The 19,628-nt window shown below is 36.3% G+C and overlaps 1 protein-coding gene across 2 annotated transcripts in view; it reads right to left on the bottom strand.

Moving 5' to 3' along the window:
* Window positions 1–1,883: 1,883 nt before the first annotated feature.
* The window catches only part of NUP155 (nucleoporin 155), a 59,737-nt gene continuing 41,992 nt past the window's right edge, over window positions 1,884–19,628 (bottom strand). Inside the window, exons 23-35 of one of the 2 annotated variants that reach the window (XM_007447914.1) lie at window positions 17,915–18,106; window positions 17,115–17,253; window positions 16,302–16,437; window positions 14,661–14,814; window positions 14,350–14,454; window positions 13,513–13,667; window positions 9,705–9,834; window positions 8,423–8,536; window positions 7,411–7,531; window positions 6,674–6,784; window positions 4,243–4,379; window positions 2,924–3,030; window positions 2,087–2,289 (exon numbers count right to left, since the gene is read on the bottom strand). In XM_007447914.1, the coding sequence (XP_007447976.1) occupies window positions 2,151–2,289; window positions 2,924–3,030; window positions 4,243–4,379; window positions 6,674–6,784; window positions 7,411–7,531; window positions 8,423–8,536; window positions 9,705–9,834; window positions 13,513–13,667; window positions 14,350–14,454; window positions 14,661–14,814; window positions 16,302–16,437; window positions 17,115–17,253; window positions 17,915–18,106 (1,740 nt within the window). In that variant the 3' untranslated portion in view covers window positions 2,087–2,150. Of the gene's footprint in view, window positions 2,290–2,923; window positions 3,031–4,242; window positions 4,380–6,673; window positions 6,785–7,410; window positions 7,532–8,422; window positions 8,537–9,704; window positions 9,835–13,512; window positions 13,668–14,349; window positions 14,455–14,660; window positions 14,815–16,301; window positions 16,438–17,114; window positions 17,254–17,914; window positions 18,107–19,628 lie in introns of both variants that reach the window. The other variant, XM_007447915.1, reaches the window with a different exon arrangement.

Here is a 19,628-nt window from a genome sequence, read left to right as displayed (position 1 = left end):
ATTTCATGAATTTCAGGATCAATATCCCATACCTTGTACAGTTAACTCAAAATAGATTTTTCTCTTTCCTAAACATTTTGCCATACTAAAATGATCTAAAATATAAATATATGTCAAAACCAAGACTTTCAGTGACTCCTCACTGCCTACAATGAATGCACTGTTTCATACGTTCCACTTATTATTCATTGCCTATATATGTTTAATAGTCACTATAAAGAAATACTGTGTTGAATGAACACCAAATACAAAGTGTATAAATGAAGTGGATGAATGTGCTAGAACAATGCTACTCCAAGTCTGATCCACTTACCAGTTTCATCATCACATTGAAGGTGGAACATCTGTTTTAACAGGCTATTGAAGTGATTCTTATGAATGTTAAAGTTTTAGAAACACTCTTCTAGACAACTAAAAAGAAGGAGGGGATCTTAATTTCTCTTAGAAATCTTACCACCCTCCAAAGGATACTGAAAACGTCTGCTGTGTGGTTAGAATTCTTAAACCCTCTCAAAAGATGTTATGTAAATGAAAGAAACAGGGTTCAGATTTCTGATTCTTAAGGACCATTTAGCCACATTAGCCCTAATGAAAGATGTAGCTTCATTATTTTCAGTTCAGTATACTTAGCATATATATTAATGTGCTTATATGTAAATGTGCTTAAAACAAAAACATGTAGCAGAACTGGAGTTGTGGCTAAGTACAGTATTTAAGCAAGACTTTCATTTTAAGTAGACATGACAGAATTTTAAATTTACAGACTTAACAATGTGTAGCATACATTCATTTCACATATTCAAAAAATCTAAACTCAGGGAACTGAAAAGCTGAAAAACATGAGAGGTAGTGGTACCTAATGAGTGGTATTTTAACATTCTAGTAAATATTATAAATTAGAAGATTATAGGAGAAAGGGAGTTAAATTCTAAGAGAATACGGAAAGGGCAACCCATGGTCTTGGGAAAAAAGTAAAAGTGGAAGGAAAAATATTTTCAAAATGTATTTTGAAAATTGTTAGACATACATTAGTGACAATAGGTAGAAGGTAATTACTCTTGGTAGCATAAAAGGTAAGAGGAAAGGAGTCCATGTTCTTGCTTTTTTGTTAGACCTGGTCATTCTCACTTTTTTCTCCCTCCCTGTTGCCATGACTTTGGGGGCACTTGGTTTTGTCATCCTAATTTTGAAGATTAAAAACTATTTTTAAACTATTTTTATATTACTATTTTGCTTCATATATGGTGTGTCTTGGGTGAAACGTGTGTTGTGGTTATTGATGGGGGAGGGAGGAGGAGGAATCAGATAGGGAGCTCAATCCATAAACTAGTTGTATCCTCTAATGCAATGGTTCTCAAACCTGACATGTACCAGAATGTCCTGAAGGGCTTATTAAAACAGAGTGCTGGGACTCATCCCAAAGTTTTCGGTTCAGTAGGTTTGGGACTGGGCTGGAGAATCTGAATTTCTAACAAATTCCCAGATGATGCTGATGTCATAGTTTGGTGTGTACATTTTGAGAACCACTGCTTTAAAGGAATCAGTAGTCCCAGGCCAAAGAAGAGCTAGGTGAACACTGAGGGAAAACAGTATCTCCCTGCATAGGTTTTTAAGACACAGAACATTAGTTACAAGTTTATCACTTGCTCAAAAAACAACCAGGTGTGTATTACAAGGACTGTAACTGACCAAATCAGTAGTTGGAAGAAATTTCTTTCCAAGGTTAAACCCAAAGCCTAAATAACTTCTAAAAAGAGACAGTGTTTATTTGCCTATTTAGGAACTGTTGTAGAATCTAGTATTATGGGACTGGACCTGCTCAGCTAGCCTATTTAAGTTTTGACACTAGAACTAACTTGAAAATGAATACTATAAATTCAAAATAAGAGTTTTTTATTTTTTTATCTTTGTGTTAAAATCATAATCTTATTTCATTTGTTTAACCTGATTATTAAAAAACAAAATAGTATTATGTAGTAAAAAAAAATTCACCTGCAAATGTACTGTCTGCTGATACCAGCCACTTATTAAAAACATTGTTTCTACTAAAATTATTCTTAAATTCTTAGATTTATAGCACCTGAAATCTGGACCCAGCTGAGCTTTTATTTTACAGATCAAAACACATGGATGAAAATACATTACAATAATTAATGAAGCCGTTCTAGTTTAGCCTGAAGAGATTTAAAATTCCCAGTGATGGCCTGTACTGCTACGGAGGAGCTCATAGACTGGAGCTCAACCAGATAACCACAAACGGCATCCAGGCAGAGATTTGTGAATCTTCTCCTGTAATGAAAAAGACACCTGATCAACCATCTACATATTTAGAAACATTTCCTCCTGTAAGACTTCCCTTCAACTTCTGCTAACCTTACTTATTATAGTCCCACATGACAGCAAGGATCATGTAATTAAGTAAATGGCAAATAAATGAAAATAGAGAAGGAAACTCAGGGGGTAGATGGATTACCACATCACCACCATTTCCCTTTTGAAGATTATTATAATGAGAAGGAGGCAGTAAGGGATGATTCCTTAAATTAATATTATTTACATTCATTTGGCCTTTTCAAACAAATATATCTTGAAATGGCCATTAATATCACAAATACATAATTGAACTTCCTAGGCCACTAATTCAAAGTGAAAGGAGTTTAGGAGTAATTCATTAATTTTATCCCGCCACCTTTAGAAAGACTTCAGGACAAGGGTTGAAAAATGGAAAAAACTCTAACCTTTCATAAATACTGACTGATATCATTCAAATAGTTATTGCATACATGCACAAGAGCTTAAATCTCGCATACTTCTTTTAGTTTCCATATCGTGCCCCACTGTCTCCAAATTTGTTACCCAGGTATTTATTAGGTGCATTTAAAAGCCTTTGGTATACAATAAACTATATCTAATTCATACTGACCTCTCACAATTTAAAACTTGGCTAGGATTTTCAACATATCTTGTCAACAGTACATGTATACAATCCAAAAGGTGCAGTGGCTTCTTCATTCTGTTCCAGAATGGATCCTATAAAGAAAAAATACATCATGAGTTGTAAGGCAAATTGTGTCAACTGATTTTTTAATCATTTATGTTAGTTAAAATAGTTATCAATGTCCAAAGCAAAATTTACTGATATTAAAATAAACATTTAATATTATGTGTTTACTAAATTATATATCTGATTATGGTTAATAATGAATAGCACTGAAAACTTCATTGTGATTTAGGATGAATATCTGATGTATCGATCCACTGTGGAGAGCATACAAATTTCCTGCTTAGGAACCTGAAGTAAGAGAAGAAAATCCATCTCTTCCTATTGGCTGTGACACCATTTTTACTCTGAACTTATGCAGACTTAATCTGATAGTGTGAATAAGAGACTAAATCAGGAGTCAGAGAATCTTAATTCTAGTTCTGGCTTCATCATTACTAGCCATGTGACTTGAGCAGGTTATTTAAGCTCTCTGCCCTTGTCAGATGTAGTAGAAGATGGGGATACTACTACTTGCTCATTTCCATCATGGGCTCATTGAGTTTTAATGAGATATACAAGTGCCTTGTAAAGCACTGTATGAATGTTTTGATGATGGTACTATAATCATGACTAGTATTAAACACAATCCAGTTCAACAGGTTTTGTTTGGTTTTTGATCTTAGGATAAAAATTACAAAATATACAGTCCAATAAGGTTAAATATGGTGAGACAGATCATTTTAAAAAAAACTGAGGTATAATTGACATATAACATTATATTGGTTTCAGGTGTACAATACAGTGATTCATTGTTTGCATTCACTGCAAAATGATCACCATAGTAAGTCTAGTTACCACCTGTCAGCATATATAGTTAAATTTTCTTTTCTTGTGGAAAGATCTTTAAGCACTGATATTTTAGATGAGGTTACAGTGAATAAATACACTGATATTTTGTTCCTTTATAGTAAATGATCATTCTTCATATATTTAGCCTGTTCCACTAAAAGTAAAGCATATATAATTATGTTAATTAATATTAAAAATATTTGATTTTTATCATGATATATTGCAAAGCAACTCTCATTACTGGTTTTAAAAAAGTCTGAAGCATAATTTGCTTAACCAATGAAGCAAATTTCTGATACAACTGTATTAGATGAGATACTTACAAACACACAAGCAAAATACTCCTGTATCTAGAAAGTTAACTGATTTAACTAAATAAATTATTTTATTTTATTTAATATTTTCCTTACCCGTGACTTGAACAAGTGATCATATACTTCCAGTAGTCTAGGTAATGGCACTCCAATTTCATTCATTGTCTGTATCACAAAACCCACATCCCAGTTCAAAGTACAAACTTGCTGCTCTAAGAACTGCACAATAAAATCTGGGGAGAGAAAAGGACCAGAAGTTGGGATTGTTAACTCTTTTTTTGTGCCCAGCGTTACTGAGATATAATTGACATGTAACGCTGTCTAAGTTTAAGGTATAAATGTGATAATTTGATACACATACGTATTGCAAAATGTTTTCCACAATAAGGTTAGTTAACATGTCCTTCACCTCATATAATTACCATTTTTTTGTTGTTGTAGAATTGTTAACTCTTGATACTAAAAAGTAGGCCTTACTCATAATTGAACAGTTTCTACAGGAAAATCTTTTAAAGAACAATTTAAAAAATTCTTTTAATAAAAAATAAGGCATATACCGAAATATAGGAAAACCTAAAGAGATAGAAAGTAGAACAGTGGTTGCCTAGGGCTGAAGGTGGATATAATTTCTTTTTTGGGGTGATGAAAACGGTCTAAATTTAATTGTGATGATGGTTGCACAACTCTGTAAATATGCTAAAACCATTCAATTACACACTGTAAAGCTATTAGAGAAAAAACTTATTATAATGAATTTGGAAAACAGCAAAAGGACAAGAAGAAAATAGAGACCATTCACAATTCCACTATTGGAGAGGACCCACTGATAATATTTAATATCTTGAAATACTATATCTTCAATTTAACAGCTTTTCAGGAAAGAAGCACTACTGCATCTAGATTTTAGAAATATTAAATGTAATATTCATAAGATTCATAAATTATTTATTTTGATGATTGTAATTGTGGTCCCAGTCTCACTTTTTACTACCTGTTACATCGTAAATAAGATTTTTTGTTTTAAATTGATTGATTGATTGTTGCATTGGGTCTTCGTTGCTGTGTGTGGGCTTTCTCTAGTTGCGTCCAGCGGGGGCTACTACTCTTTGTTGCGGTGCGCGGGCTTCTCATAGCAGTGGCTTCTCTTGTGGCTCACGGGCTCTAGTGCACAGGCTCAGTAGTTGTGGCACACGGGCATAGTTGCTCCGTGGCAAGCGGCATCTTCCCGGACCAGGGATCGAACCCATGTCCTGTGCATTGGCAGGCGGATTCTTAACCACTGTGCCACCAGGGAAGTCCCATAAATAAGATCTTAACAGTAACAATCAAATTCTTATTTATGGTACCTAAAATCTGAGACTGACCAATGTGAGTAACCATGGGCAAGAGGAGTCACTGAAAAAAGTGCCACTGAACCTGCATCTCCCATATAAGTTACCATACAGAGATTCTGGAAAGGTAATAAAAATTCTAAAGACTCAATTTGTTCTAGTTTGAAGCCCCCTGGAACCTGTTTGCCATTGAGAGAGTGATAGAAAAAGGAAGGCCTCTTCTACCCTAAATTTTACTGGGTTCAACAATTAAAACTCTTAAGTCAAAGCGGAAATACGCTCAAAAGGGATTGTGTACAATGTGGCCTTTTTGCTATTAAAATTGTCAGGTTTCACATACTCATAAGACATATATATACAGTTGCTCTTTATTTTCTCTTTATTTTCCTGATCAATGAAATGGCATGGCAGTTTTTTGTTTTTTTGGCATGGCAGTGTTTAGTACTGTACTGACAAGAAATAAGGGTATGATTATAATAGTTTTATTTCTTACCATGTCCAGGGAATAAACCCTAAATCAGAGAAGGTCTATAAACAAGTCTGGATCTTCATATTTTAAAAACAATTTGATGTTATGTTATAAGCGTTTTCATGTTTCTCAACATTTCTCAAAAACACAAAGTGATTATTTAACATTCTACTGTATGAATATATTTATGTTGAGTCTATTGTTTTACAACCGAGGAAGACATTATAGGTTGGCAAATGGCTTATAACAGAGTCTCCTACATAACAAATAGTATATCTGGTTAAGAAAGGAGTTCACAAAAATTACATTTTTAACACAACTACTTGCTATTTTAAAGAAAAATATGCCCCCAATATAATAGGGAGCAGTTGAATCAATCACAGATCATCCATGCACAAAAACATCAGCTATTTTCCCCTTCTCTTCAAGTGTGTATAGGGTTACCAATAACATAACCACTACGGTCTGTTAGTCAGACTATCCCAAGATAGATATATCAACTTGGAAGGTCAAGCAAAGAGAGTTTTATACCCAACTATTCATCAACAAATTCTGCTATTCTTTGGAGGTGTTTCTTTCTGGAGAGGTAGAATGAAACTGCAGAGCTAATAAATAGCAACAACAAAATGATTTTGCCCTACAAACCATTATTTTTCCATGTCAATGAAGAAAACCATCAAAACAAAAAGATAAAAGCCCCATGACCGTAGCTAAGGTTATGGCTTACCTAGAGGAAAGAAACGAGGTGTGCCGGCATACATCTTGCCAAGGAGCACAATCTTGAGACTAAGAGCATGCATCCTGTCTGGGGAGCTCAATGTCACGCTTTCATTCAGTTCTGTAAGAAAGAGACATGTCATCAGAAACCCAAACTGTTTTTATTGTGAAAATTTTAAATTGACTATTTTGAGACTTCCCTGGTGGCGCAGTGGTTAAGAATCTGCCTGCCAATGCAGGGGACACGGGTTCGAGCCCTGGTCAGGGAACTAGATCCCACATGCATGCTGCAACTACAGATCTCACACGCTGCAACTTAGACCTGGTGCAGCCTAAATAAATAAATAAAATAAATTGACTATTTTATTCCGTTTCAAGGTTCAAAATACTAGAACTTCTATGCACGTTAATATAATGAGCAGATTCTGTGTTTCTGTTACTGTCTGATATACTTTCCATTTACCAGGGCACTAGTTATGAGATTCCGAGCTAAGTGCCTCAGAATCCCTTATTAAGCAGTATAAACCACAAAAACGACACATCTTTTCTGAGGGTCCTCTCAAATATTTACTGGGATCATTCTCTACAGGATCACCCTCCGCCATATCAAGTACCCTCTACTTCCCTCTGTTTAGGTATATACAATTCTCATGAGCCCTAAATATATGACTGTTAACAGCTTGCATTCACTCTTCTACTAAGTCACTAAATAACGTACAGCTAATACACCTATAAATGAACACTTACCTTTCTCTATGATATCTTGCCAAAGCGTCTGCACCAGTATAGGGTCTGAATAACCGGCACAATGAATTATTGCAAGTTTACATTCTGCAAGTTTAAATGGGTCAGCAAATTCCCCATAAAGCTGTAGAAGAAAATGCCAACATCCAACCAGAGATTAGTATTCAGAAATTAACAGTGAAGAACTCCCTCAAAGTTAAAAGTAACCAAAGATTTTATCTAAAGTTCCAAAAATATGATACAAAGATGTGATGACACGTAGGTGGTTGTAATGCCAGATTAAGAATGGTAAATGCGGGCTTCCCTGGTGGCGCAGTGGTTGAGAGTCTGCCTGCCGATGCAGGGGACATGGGTTCATGCCCCGGTCCGGGAGGATGCCACGTGCCGTGGAGCGGCTGGGCCCGTGAGCCATGGCCACTGAGCCTGCGCTCCGCAACGGGAGAGGCCACAACAGTGAGTGGCTCACATACCCCCAAAAAAAAAAAAAAAAAAAAAAAAAAAGGTAAATGCATGGAAAACACATTTAAACAGATTTAAATATGTGTGCCTTTTTTTTTCTTGGCTGAGAGCAAGATACTGCAATGACATTTCTTTTAGAATTAGTGTTGTCTAAACTAAGATTTGAAAAATCACAGAAATACTGACAAATCTAACGGTGCTTCAGGGTACTTAGAGAAATGTCCATGAATAATTGAAAAAGAAACTGTTCAGAAGGGTACAGAGTGGGAGAGGCTTGGAGAGTTAAGCAAAGATAAATTACTTTTTCAAGATAAGAAACAAGGCCATAAAATAGGTGGCAGGAGTTTTAACAAAGCCCCATGTGAGGCTGATAGATTCTTGATAGAAATTGGCCTGGAAAGAGAAACAGCTTTTTCTAAGAGTGAGATACCACAGTGATGATGTGTCAGCCCAGTGATGTGCTTCCAAAGACGGCTTATCTTAAACACAAAATAAAATGCAAAAGAAACAAGATAGTAGGTGACTACTATAGGAATTTCACTTGCTTTTTTATTACCTTAGTTATGTCCATTAGCTCAGAGTCCAGCTGAGAAATTGCATCCTGTACAGAAGAATGATGGGAATATTGCCTTTGTAGTGTCTCTTGTATCTGAAGTTGGATCCTAGCAACCTAGTTTGGGTAGAAAAAAATCAAATCTTAAGTTCTTCATGATAAATCACCAGGTACTTGAAGGAATGACTCCTAGTATCTGACTTTAAGTTTGTTAAAATAAAAATAATATATAAATAACAGCATAGTGACTATAGTTAATCATACTGTGCTGCATATTTTGAAAGTTGCTAAAAGAGTAGGTCTTAAAAAGTCCTCATCACAAGAAAATAATTTTTTTTGTAATCATTTATGGTGACAGATGCTAACTAGACTCACTGTGGTGATCATTTTGCAATATATAGAAAAATTTAATCATTATGTTGTATACCTTAGCAACTGTTATATGTCAATTCTACCCGAATTTTAAAAAAATGTATAAATAAAGACTTTTATCATAACAGACTAGCAACCCTTCATTACAACATAGAAGATTACATAGGGACTGTGCTGTGACAGAGAGCCTTTGCTACTCACCAACACCTGTTTTGTCCATGATTATAGCCAGACAAAATGGCCAGCCTCTACTTCCCGGCCTCCTCTGCTAGGAGTATGGCCGTAAGACTATGTTCTCTTCAAAGGAATGTGAACAGAAGTACAGTATGCCACTTCAGGGTTGAGGTTTTTTAAGAGTGAATGTGCTTCTTACATGCTCTTTTCACCCTTCCTCCCTTTGATCAAAGAAAAAGCTAAGGCCACTGGAATGGTAGAGTCAGAAAATAGAACTTGGGAACTGACATCAACCAAGTGGAAGAAAGTCATATGCCAATCAGGAACACCAACTCTGGATTTTGTGAATGAGAAATAAGCTTTTGTATGGGGACCATTATACATTTTTGTGTCTCTTAGTAAAGGCGGTTTAGCCCACTCTACACATCTACTTATTAGCCTCCAGAATAAACAGTGAATGTGACATAATCTGCTTGGTATCAGAACAGTTAGAATAAATCTTTAGAAATGCCATAGAGAAAACTTTTAGATTACAGCAATGTCCTAGGACCCAAATGCTGTATCATTAAAATCTTTTAAAAGATTTATATATAAATATGAAAAGAAAAAAAGAAAGCATAAGAGATTAAAATTAATACTGACTGCTACAGACCTATTATCTACTAGGGGAAGAGAGAAAGTGGACTAACACGTGGCTACTAATCAATGTGGATAAGACTTAAGTGTCGTTAGCACTTACTTCCATTTTTTCTTCTAATTCATGAAGGAATTCACCATCTGCAGCTATTGATGAAATGGCAGTGGAACTTTTGGCACTAAGAATGGCACGAGCAATGTACTCTAGTCGCTGCTGAAGTGAAATTTCTGTGCTGGGGGGAAAATCCTTATTTTTATTCATATGAATTCTTAAGGATCCAATATACATATATATCAGCTATGATGTACTATTTATGCCAAATTAACATAAAAGGCCATTTGAAACTTGAAAAATTAGAGGATTTCTAATAAAAGAGATCCACAACTTAAGTCAACACATAAATACTTATGTTTACATCCAAAAAGTAACTTCCTATTTTAAAACTTCAGTATATTAAAACTTGGATTATTCTAAAATTAAATTAAACTTTTTATTATTCCTCATATTCTTCACTTCTCTACCTTAATGTGGCAAATACTACATTTCATTTTCCACACAGCAACTAGAGTGACCTCTTAAAAACAAAAATCAGATCACGTCACCTGCTTTCTTAAGACCCTCCAATCTCCTTTACCTACTCCTCCAACCTCATCTCATCCCTCCCTTGTTCACCATTTCCAACCCCACTGGCTTTCTTTTTTGTACCCCAAACATGATAAACTTAAATCTGATGCAGTGTCTCTTCAGAGACCATCGCTTCTGTGTTTAAACCACTTCCTCCATTTCTTTAATAGCTGCCTCTTCCTGTCATTTGAGAATCAATTTTAATGACAATTTGTCTGAGGCCTTCTCTGACCAATCTTAACTAAAGCAGCTCCCCATTCCCCAAGGCACTTTCTACTGTAATATCCTATTTTTACTGTATTAATAGAATCTGAACTTCTCTGTCTATGGTGTTTGCCACTAGAATGAGAGCTCCTTAGGAGCAGGGATGGTGTCTATCTTGTTCATTACTCCCTTCCTCAATGCCTTGAATTATCACTGGTACTCAAAATCTATTTGCTGGCTGATTGACTGACAGGTGTCAGAAAGCCCTAAGCATGTATCCACCTCCATGATTACCATCTTCAGTCCTTTCTAATCCCCTAAGTCCATCAGACCTGGTTCTTTGACATTATAAAGCAACTTGGCATTAAAAACAAACATACTAACTCATTTAGTTGTTGGCAACCCCTCAGATCAATGAGTATTAAATGAAACTTTTGATATCCCCATTAATGCCAATCTGAATCAGGAGAAAACTGCTTTCTTTTACTGAAGGTCTTACTTATTAAAAAACTGTCCTTCTACATAGCTATGGCTCCTATAAGTTTTCCCCTTCCAAAAAGAAACCAAAAGAAAGAAAGGATTAACTCCTTTCTCCTATCTTGCAAAGTACGTGTGTGGATGACAGGTAATCAGCACTGACCATCTCTTAAGATCAAATATAAAGGACTCTGTACCTTTAGGAGCTTTGCTTCTACAAGGCTTTCCTTTACCTCCCCTCTCATCTCTCAAAAAAAACCCCACTTGAAACAAACATTTTAAACATGGGTAATATTTCCAAATTATTTAAAGTAGAACATTCGGGCTTTCCCTGGTGGCGCAGTGGTTGAGACTCCACCTGCTGATGCAGGGGACACGGGTTCGAGCCCCGGTCTGGGAAGATCCCACATGCCACGGAGTGGCTGAGCCTGTGAGCCATGGCTGCTGAGCCTGCGCATCCAGAGCCTGTGCTCTGCAACGGGAGAGGCCACAACAGTGAGAGGCCCGCGAACCGCAAAAAAAAAAAAACAAAAAAAGAACACTATAGCCACCAACTTACTTGGTGCAGCCTACATATGTAAAAAGAGTGTCATGAGGGCTTCCCTGGTGGCGCAGTGGTTAAGAATCCACCTGCCAATGCAGGGGACACGGATTCGAGCCCTGGTCCAGGAAGATCCCACATGCCGCGGAGCAACTAAGCCTGTGCACCACAACTACTGAGCCTGTGCTCTAGAACCTGTGAGCCACTACTGAAACCTGTGTGCCTAGAGCCCGTGCTCCACAACAAGAGAAGCCACTGAAATGAGAAGCCCGGGCACCGCAATGAAGAGTATCTCCCCGCTTGCTGCAACTAGAGAAAGCCCACGCACAGCAACAAAGACCCAACGTAGCCATAAATAAATAAATAAATAATAAATTAAAAAAAAAAAGTGTAGCGAGAGAGAGAGTAACATAATAGTCAGAAAAAGATTTTATTGTGGAAAGAGACGGTAAGCTGAGAGCTGGTAAGACGTATAGGGTCTCTCACATGAGGAGGAAATTAGGTTATGTGTTTGTGTCTGAAGTAGATATGGACAATGGGCACTGTTCTTAAAAGTTAGAGGATTTCTGAATATTTTATAACAAGAATATAGTAAGTGTTCTAACAAGGAACAAGGTCAGTAAATATTAATGAAAGGGCAATTAAGAGCCACTCTAGGGGGCTTCTGTGGTGGCACAGCGGTTAAGAAGCCACCTGCCAATGCAGGGGAAATGGGTTCGAGCCCTGGTCCAGGAAGATCCCACATGCCGTGAAGCAACTAAGCCCAAGCACCACAATTACTGAGCCTGCACTCTAGAGCCTGCGAGCCACAACTACTGAGACTGTGTGCCACAACTACTGAAGCCCACGCACCTAGAGCCCGTGCTCCACAACAAGAGAAGCCACTGCAATGAGAAGCCCACACACCACAACAAAGAGTAGACCCCGCTCGCCGCAACTAGAGAAAGCCTGTGTGCAGCAACAAAGACCCAACACAGCCAAAAATAAAAAAAGAAATAAAAAAAAAAAGAAAAAAACCAAATGACTATTATGACCAAAGACAGCAAGAAGACCAAAAATGCCTTGGGCCCATACATGCAGTAATTACAACTGCATGAGCACACACACAGATACACAAACTCTCACACTTGCTATTAGCCATATCTGGGTGATTTAAGTAACCATTCTGATTAACTTGGTTTAATAACAACCTTGTCTCAAACACCTCCTTGTCCTAACTTAACCAATCTCCAGATTTTGGAAATACCACTGCACTATTGTGGCAAAGGAAATTCCAAATGAAAAGAGGGTCAAATTAATGATCTGTCCAAAATTTTAAGTTGTCTTTTGATATGACAATCTAATTAGAAATTTCAATGCACTCTTTATCAGTATTCTTAACAATCCTCAATATATATGCTCCAAGACCTATTCAGTAATTTAGAGAGAGTAGAGGAAATTAGCCTGGAATTTGTTAAACGTTTAAAATTATAAAGACTTTGAGAAGTATTTATTGTCCTTTAGTTAAGAATAGTAATTAAGGGACTTGCTTGGGGATGCAGTGGTTAAGACTCCACGGTCCCAAGGCAGAGGGCCCGGGTTCAGTCCCTGGTCAGGGAACTAGATCTCACATGCATGCCCGAACTAAAAGTTCGCATGCCACAACTAAGGAGCCAGTGAGCCGAAACTAAGAAGCCCACATGTTGCAACTAAGCAGCCCGCCTGCCTCAATTAAGACCCAGCTCAACCAAATAAAAATAAATAAATAAATATTAAAAAAAGAAAAAAAATAGTAATTAATTGCTGTTAATAGGAAAGAATCTAAAGACATACTTTAAAGAAAAGGATTTACAATACAGTTTGAATAGAGCGTCTATTTAGTAGGAGGTATTTGGTACCTGCTACACATTATTAAAAACAAACAAAGAGAGAAAACTATAAACTTTAGATAAATCCAAGTAGAAGCATAAATATTCTATATATGTATAACCTGAATAAGGTTTTATTTAATATCTGAAATCTGGATGTAACTAGATATAGCCCAGTTATCAATTATTTGTCACAGTGAGAATTATTAGGCCATACCTATGCATGTCAGCCAATTTGGATAGGACACGAGCAGCATTGCTAAAACTTCTGTTCTTCTCATAATACCTCCAAAGTAAATCCATGTAACGAACTTTGTTTTGATCAACTTTGGCCATTCGGACTAGATGTGGCTCCAGAAATGGAGAAGCAATCTGGAAATTGTAAAGTTAATCAGAAACATTTTCTGACTACCCACTTGCTCTTCAGAGAGTAAATATATCATTTTATAGGTGTGCCTTGTTTTATGAATACATAAGCAATATTATAATCCAGTAACAGATAAGAGAGGGCAATTTTTCTCATTATAAATGATTGTTTTACCACAGTTAATCAAAGAATTGCTATGATAGTTGCATTAGGTTGATAAAAACAATTTATTATAATCCAATTACAAATCTTTTAATAAACTTTGAGAACACAGCTATTGATTCCTAGATTCTGAGGTCAAAAGCATCTTTGCAATTATCAAATGCCATATATTCATTTTACAGAATGAGGAACACTATGACTTAGGGTAGTGAAAGAACATTTATTTGTGAAGCGGCTTAATGGAAGAGCTAAGACAAAGTTCAGGTCCCCTAACTCATAATCCATTGATTTTCACCCCACAATATAAACAATCCCAATCAGCTTCTAAATAACAAGAAAACTAGACCAACAGACTACCTTGCTCACTAGGAAAATGTATTACATTACTTGGCTTTTCACTAACACCTAACGGTTGGTACAGGGTGAAAAACTGAATTTCCTTATGACTATATATGTGCTTAACCCACTGAGTTATGCTACTTAAAAATATAAATTAACAACAATGGTATAAAAAATATTTTTTACCTGTAGCAGTTTATCTGCAAGGTCAGCTTGTATTAGCCAATTATAAAGGGCAATACTAAAGAGTTCATCTTTGGATCTTTGAGACAATTTAAGCATTTGTTCAAACTAAAATAAAGAAAACAGTAAAAATTAGCACAGTTAAAGGATCGACATGACTCCTTAGCCTTATAAGCTTCTGGTAAGAAATCAAGAATCCTTAAATGGTAAGTTCTAAGAGTTACTACCCTTTCCAAGATGGTTATGCCACCACCACCACACAGAACATCTAAACACAGTGTATTTTCAGAACGAAAATATGCTATGTCCCTTACATGATGGCCTGCTTCTTCGTTACTCAGCATATTGGGATCAGATGACAACACTGGAGGTCCGGGTTTTTTGGGCACACTGGGAGACTGAGGAGCAGCCTTACTTTGATTTACCAGTTCTTGAAGTGTATCTGTAATACACTTGTAACTGTTTAATCTGAAAAAGAATGAAAAAGGAGCAATTCCATGATTTAGCTATCAATTAGTTTATCTTATCTAATTGAAATATAAACTAAAGAGAATTTTGGAGAAAATACACATACACACACAATTTGGTATTAAAATAATACAAATCATTAGTTATCTATTTTATACATAGTATCCATAGTTGAGAACCTACTGTGTAGCACAGTGAACTCTACTCAATGCTCTGTAGTGACCTAAATGGGAAGGAAATACAAAAAAGAGGGGATATATGTATGCGTATAGCTGATGCACTTTGCTGTACAGTAGAAAGTAACACAACAATGTAAAGCAACTATACTCCAATAAAATTAAAAATAAATAAATAAAAATAAAAACAGGGCTTCCCTGGTGGCGCAGTGGTTGAGAGTCCGCCTGCCGATGCAGGGGACACGGGTTCGTGCCCCGGTCCGGGAAGATCCCACATGCCGCGGAGTGGCTAGGCCCGGGAGCCATGGCTGCTGAGCCTGTGCGTCTGGCGCCTGTGCTCCGCAACGGAAGAGGCCACAACAGTGAGAGGCCCGCGTACCGCAAAAAAAATAAAAATAAAAAAAAATAAAAAAAATACAAATCATATGCTTTTTCAATAGGTTTGAGAAGCACTTGTTTAAAAGGGTGAAGTTTCATAAAAATGAAACACATCTTTGGTTATGTATTTCCTTTATGGACATACTTTTTTTTTTTAATATTGCTTATTCTACTTTTTTTTTTTTTAAATAAATTTATTTATTTATTTTTGGCTGTATTGGGTCTTTGTTGCTGTGCACTGGCTTTCTCTGGTTGCAGCGAGCAGGGGCTACTCTTTGTTGTGGTGCGTGGGCTTCTCATGGTGGTGGCTTCTCTTGCTGCGGAGCACAGGCTCTAGGCGCACAGGCTTCAGTAGTCGTGGCACACAGGTCTAGAGCGTAGGCTCTGTAGTTGTGGCACACGGGCTTAGTTGCTCTGCGGCATGTGGGATCTTCCTGGACCAGGGCTCGAACTCATATCCCCTACATTGGCAGACGGATTCTTAACCACTGCGCCACCAGGGAAGCCCTGGACATACTTTTTTTTTTTTTAACAGTCTCTAATAATCTGTGAACATTTAAAAATCATCCTTTACAATACTAATCTTCATCCAGAACCAGACACTGGCAGTAGGGCAGGTGAAGCAGCAGTTTTGTTTCCAAAATCGTTATTGCATTTCAAATTGACATTAATACAATCTCAGGAAAACCAAAGAGGCAAGTTCAAAAACATTTAGGTCCTTAAGAATTCCCACCAGGCTATAATTTTATCCCTAGGCTAATAATTAGAATACTGATTCACACCTTTGATAAAACAAGACATTTTTAGGTGAAAGCGTAATTCAATTTTATGAGTTGTACTTGAAATATTATTTTCCTAATACCATCAATCAAACTTAACACAAAGAAAAGTCTATATCCATAAAGTTGCACCTGTTAAGGTGATAAAATTCACCTTTCTTGGAAAGCCTGAAGTCCCACGATGTCTTCTTCTGGTTCTCCATGTTTATAGAAATGAAGTCCAAGACCCTGAGGATCTTTTTTCTCTGCAGCAGTAAGAGAGAGCTCCACTACACCCTCATAAAAACGCACTAATAGGAAAGACAAAGGACAAAGAGTTAAGGCATATTATTAAGTGGATACATTTTCCTTAGATGGCTTATAAAAATACTGATCAAGGTTATTATGTTTACTACTATGAGGTTTCTACTGTATATCAGTCACCCAGGTGACAACATCATATAAAATATTTCTGATGAGTCTACCGAAGAACTAGGTTCCAACATGCCTAAAAGGCAGCTATTAAATGTATTTTCTTCACTGCAAAAAAATTTCATATTTAAAATAGCAAAAAGGAGGGTTGCAGTTCCTTGATGGAAAAAAAATCTTAGGATTCAAAGTAGTACCTGTACTAACAGTTACTACATTATGTTAGATTTGATTTAAAGTAATTTTAAAGTGAGCAGACAGGCAGTATTTTTAAAATTAGTCAAAAGAATCTGAAGCATCTGAAAAATAAATGTAACCCAGAAAGCAATCTAACACAGGTAGTAGTTTAACTAGAATAGGACTGAAACCCCAATGTTAAAAAGTTACACATTTCAAGATATAAAAAGAGCGTTATAGCTTTTGTAGAAGCTAGTGCAGTCATCGAATACTAAGACATAAGAAATGAATTCCCTATGTCATATCACTTGGGCTACTGAAAGCTGAAGGAAGATATCCCTCCGAGTTAAGCAGAAGGTATGAAGAACATTTTGTTTCTCGCCTTGTCTGTACTGAGCACAAACACTGGACAGGTCCACTTGATTGCTGATTTTTTGATACTCCTTTAATGATTCCCTTAACATTCTTTCCTTTTCAATCTTATTTTGAACTTGTCGGGAACGCTGGAGAAGCTCATTTGCCTAGAAGTAGAGATGACAAGAACTTAAAAAGATACAAGCACATGGATGATGCTGTCAATACAAGTTTTGTTTAGTCTGTGTTTAAATTTACATCTGGTTGATTATCATCAAAGATAAAAACAACTCTACAAACTTACTTCTTCTTAATTTTAGGCAGAAAAGTTTTTGACCAAAAAATCCTAGCTATTCTTAATTCCTCTCACAAATATGTAAGCAAGACAGCTTTTGACTGGTAAATCTCTTGCCTAGTCAATACATTATTGGTCAGCAGGCAGTCTGAGCAACACTGATTTTTAAAACTTTTTTCACCTGTAGGAAAGGATCAATAAAAATTGCCCAATTAGCTCTAATTTACTACAAAGTTTTAGTGATTTTTTTCTTAATTTTTAAGGAAAGGCATAGTTAACCATTTTTTAAATACCGTCTAGAAATACTATCAAAGATTCTTTATGAAAAATTTATATACGGATTTTAAGAAATAATATATTCCAACGTCTTTCTTACACAGATGAGGATCCTGATGCCATGGAAGGTTAAAAGACCTACCCAAGGTCGTATGTCAAACAAAAGACAACAGTTCCTGATTACAATTCTAGTGTGCTTTCATCATACCATGAAACCTCCTGTAAGAAACACTGAAACAGGTAACAAAGCATCATACCTTAGAACAAACTGCATCATCAGTGCTATACAGAAGTGGGCAGATGTCCTGTAAGTGTAAACTAATGCCATCAACAGCAGCATTATCTCTGATGTAGCAGTTGATTAGAGAAGCAATTAATGCCCCAGTCAGTTCCTTGTCCCTGATTACCAGATCTTTAAAGGTGGTGATTTTCAACTGTTCTTGAAATTCCTAGGAGTATAAAAGAAAATCCTCTTCTGATCAAAAATATAGGAATATTGTATTTCCACACAGAATGAAATTTCTGTAATAATTTAAAATATCAAAACATTAACAGACTCTATAATTCAAAAGATAAAATATACTAAACTATAAAAAATAATAAAATGTTACAGATTTTCATAGAATCATTGAGAATTGTAAAAGAATCCACAGTATGCCAATTCCAAATCTCACTTTACAAATGAGGAAAGCAAAACCCAGGTGGAGTCAAAATTCGAGACAGGCCTCCTGACTTTAGTTATAACCAGGAAAAAACAATCAATTAGCTACATTAAAAAATCTTGGGCTTACATTTATTTTTCCAAAATAACCTTTGAATTCTATTATTCAAGGACTTCTAACATTGGAGTTTGATCTTATTTAAACAAATCTGCTTGCTAAAATGGAGTTCTAAAGTATTGAGGTGATTTATACTATAGTAACATTCTGTTTAGTGATCTGACTGCTATTTCTTTTTTCTAAATTTCAGCAAATATACAATCTATGTTCAAATTTTTTGGATTAATATTTAATTTGCATTCCTTGAGCATATAGGGAAGGAAAGCTTTGAAGGTGGATCACAAAAAAGATACCTAGGCTAAAAATTGACCTACATTATTCTTACCAGCCAATAAAACTAAAAATCATTATTCTACCTGGCATGGAAAAGGAAATAGCTTTCATAATTAAACATATTCACTTGAGTTTTTAAAAGAGGAAAAAAAAGTATGTGCTATTCTTTATCAAATAAATGGACCTGGGGATTCCCTGGTGGCACAGTGGTTAAGAATCCACCTGCCAATGCAGGGGGCATGGGTTCGAGCCCTGATCTGGGAAGATCCCACATGACGCAGAGCAACTAAGCCCGTGCACCACAACTGCTGAGCCTGTGATCTAGAGCCCATGAGCCACAACTACTGAGCCCGTGTGCCACAACTGCTGAAGCCCATGCACCTAAAGCCTGTGCTCCGCAATAAGAGAAGCCACCGCAATGAGAAGCCCGCACACCGCAACAAAGAGTAGCTCCCACTTGCTGCAACTACAGAGAGCCCGTGCGCAGCAACGAAGACCCAATGCAGCCAAAAATAAAACAAATAAAATAAATAAAAAACAAACAAACAACAACAACAAAAAACTGAACTTATCAAGCCTCTGTAGACTTGACTTCCATTTCATAGAAAATTCAGGAAATAGATGAACAAGTTCACTACAAGGAAGGTAAAGACAACCTCAGAATGTTGGGATTCTACAAGATTGATGACCTGATGCCTACAAGGCAATAGCAACACCCCCCCACCAAAAAGAGAGAGAGAGACAGAGAAAATTGCTCGACTGAGAGATTTAAGAGAAAAAACAACCAAATTCAATGAGTGAACCAACTGTTTAGATTCTGATTAGAATGAACCAATCTATAAAAAGATATTTTTAAGACACAGAAATTTCATTATTTTAGATGTTACCCAAAAGAATTAGTGGTAATATTGCTAAATGT

This window comes from Lipotes vexillifer, unplaced genomic scaffold (genome assembly GCF_000442215.2).
Source record: "Lipotes vexillifer unplaced genomic scaffold, Lipotes_vexillifer_v1.1 scaffold1706, whole genome shotgun sequence".
In the NCBI taxonomy this organism is placed as follows: domain Eukaryota; kingdom Metazoa; phylum Chordata; class Mammalia; order Artiodactyla; family Lipotidae; genus Lipotes; species Lipotes vexillifer.
Note: the sequence above shows the minus strand (reverse complement) of the source record. Positions and strands in the feature narration are given on the sequence as shown.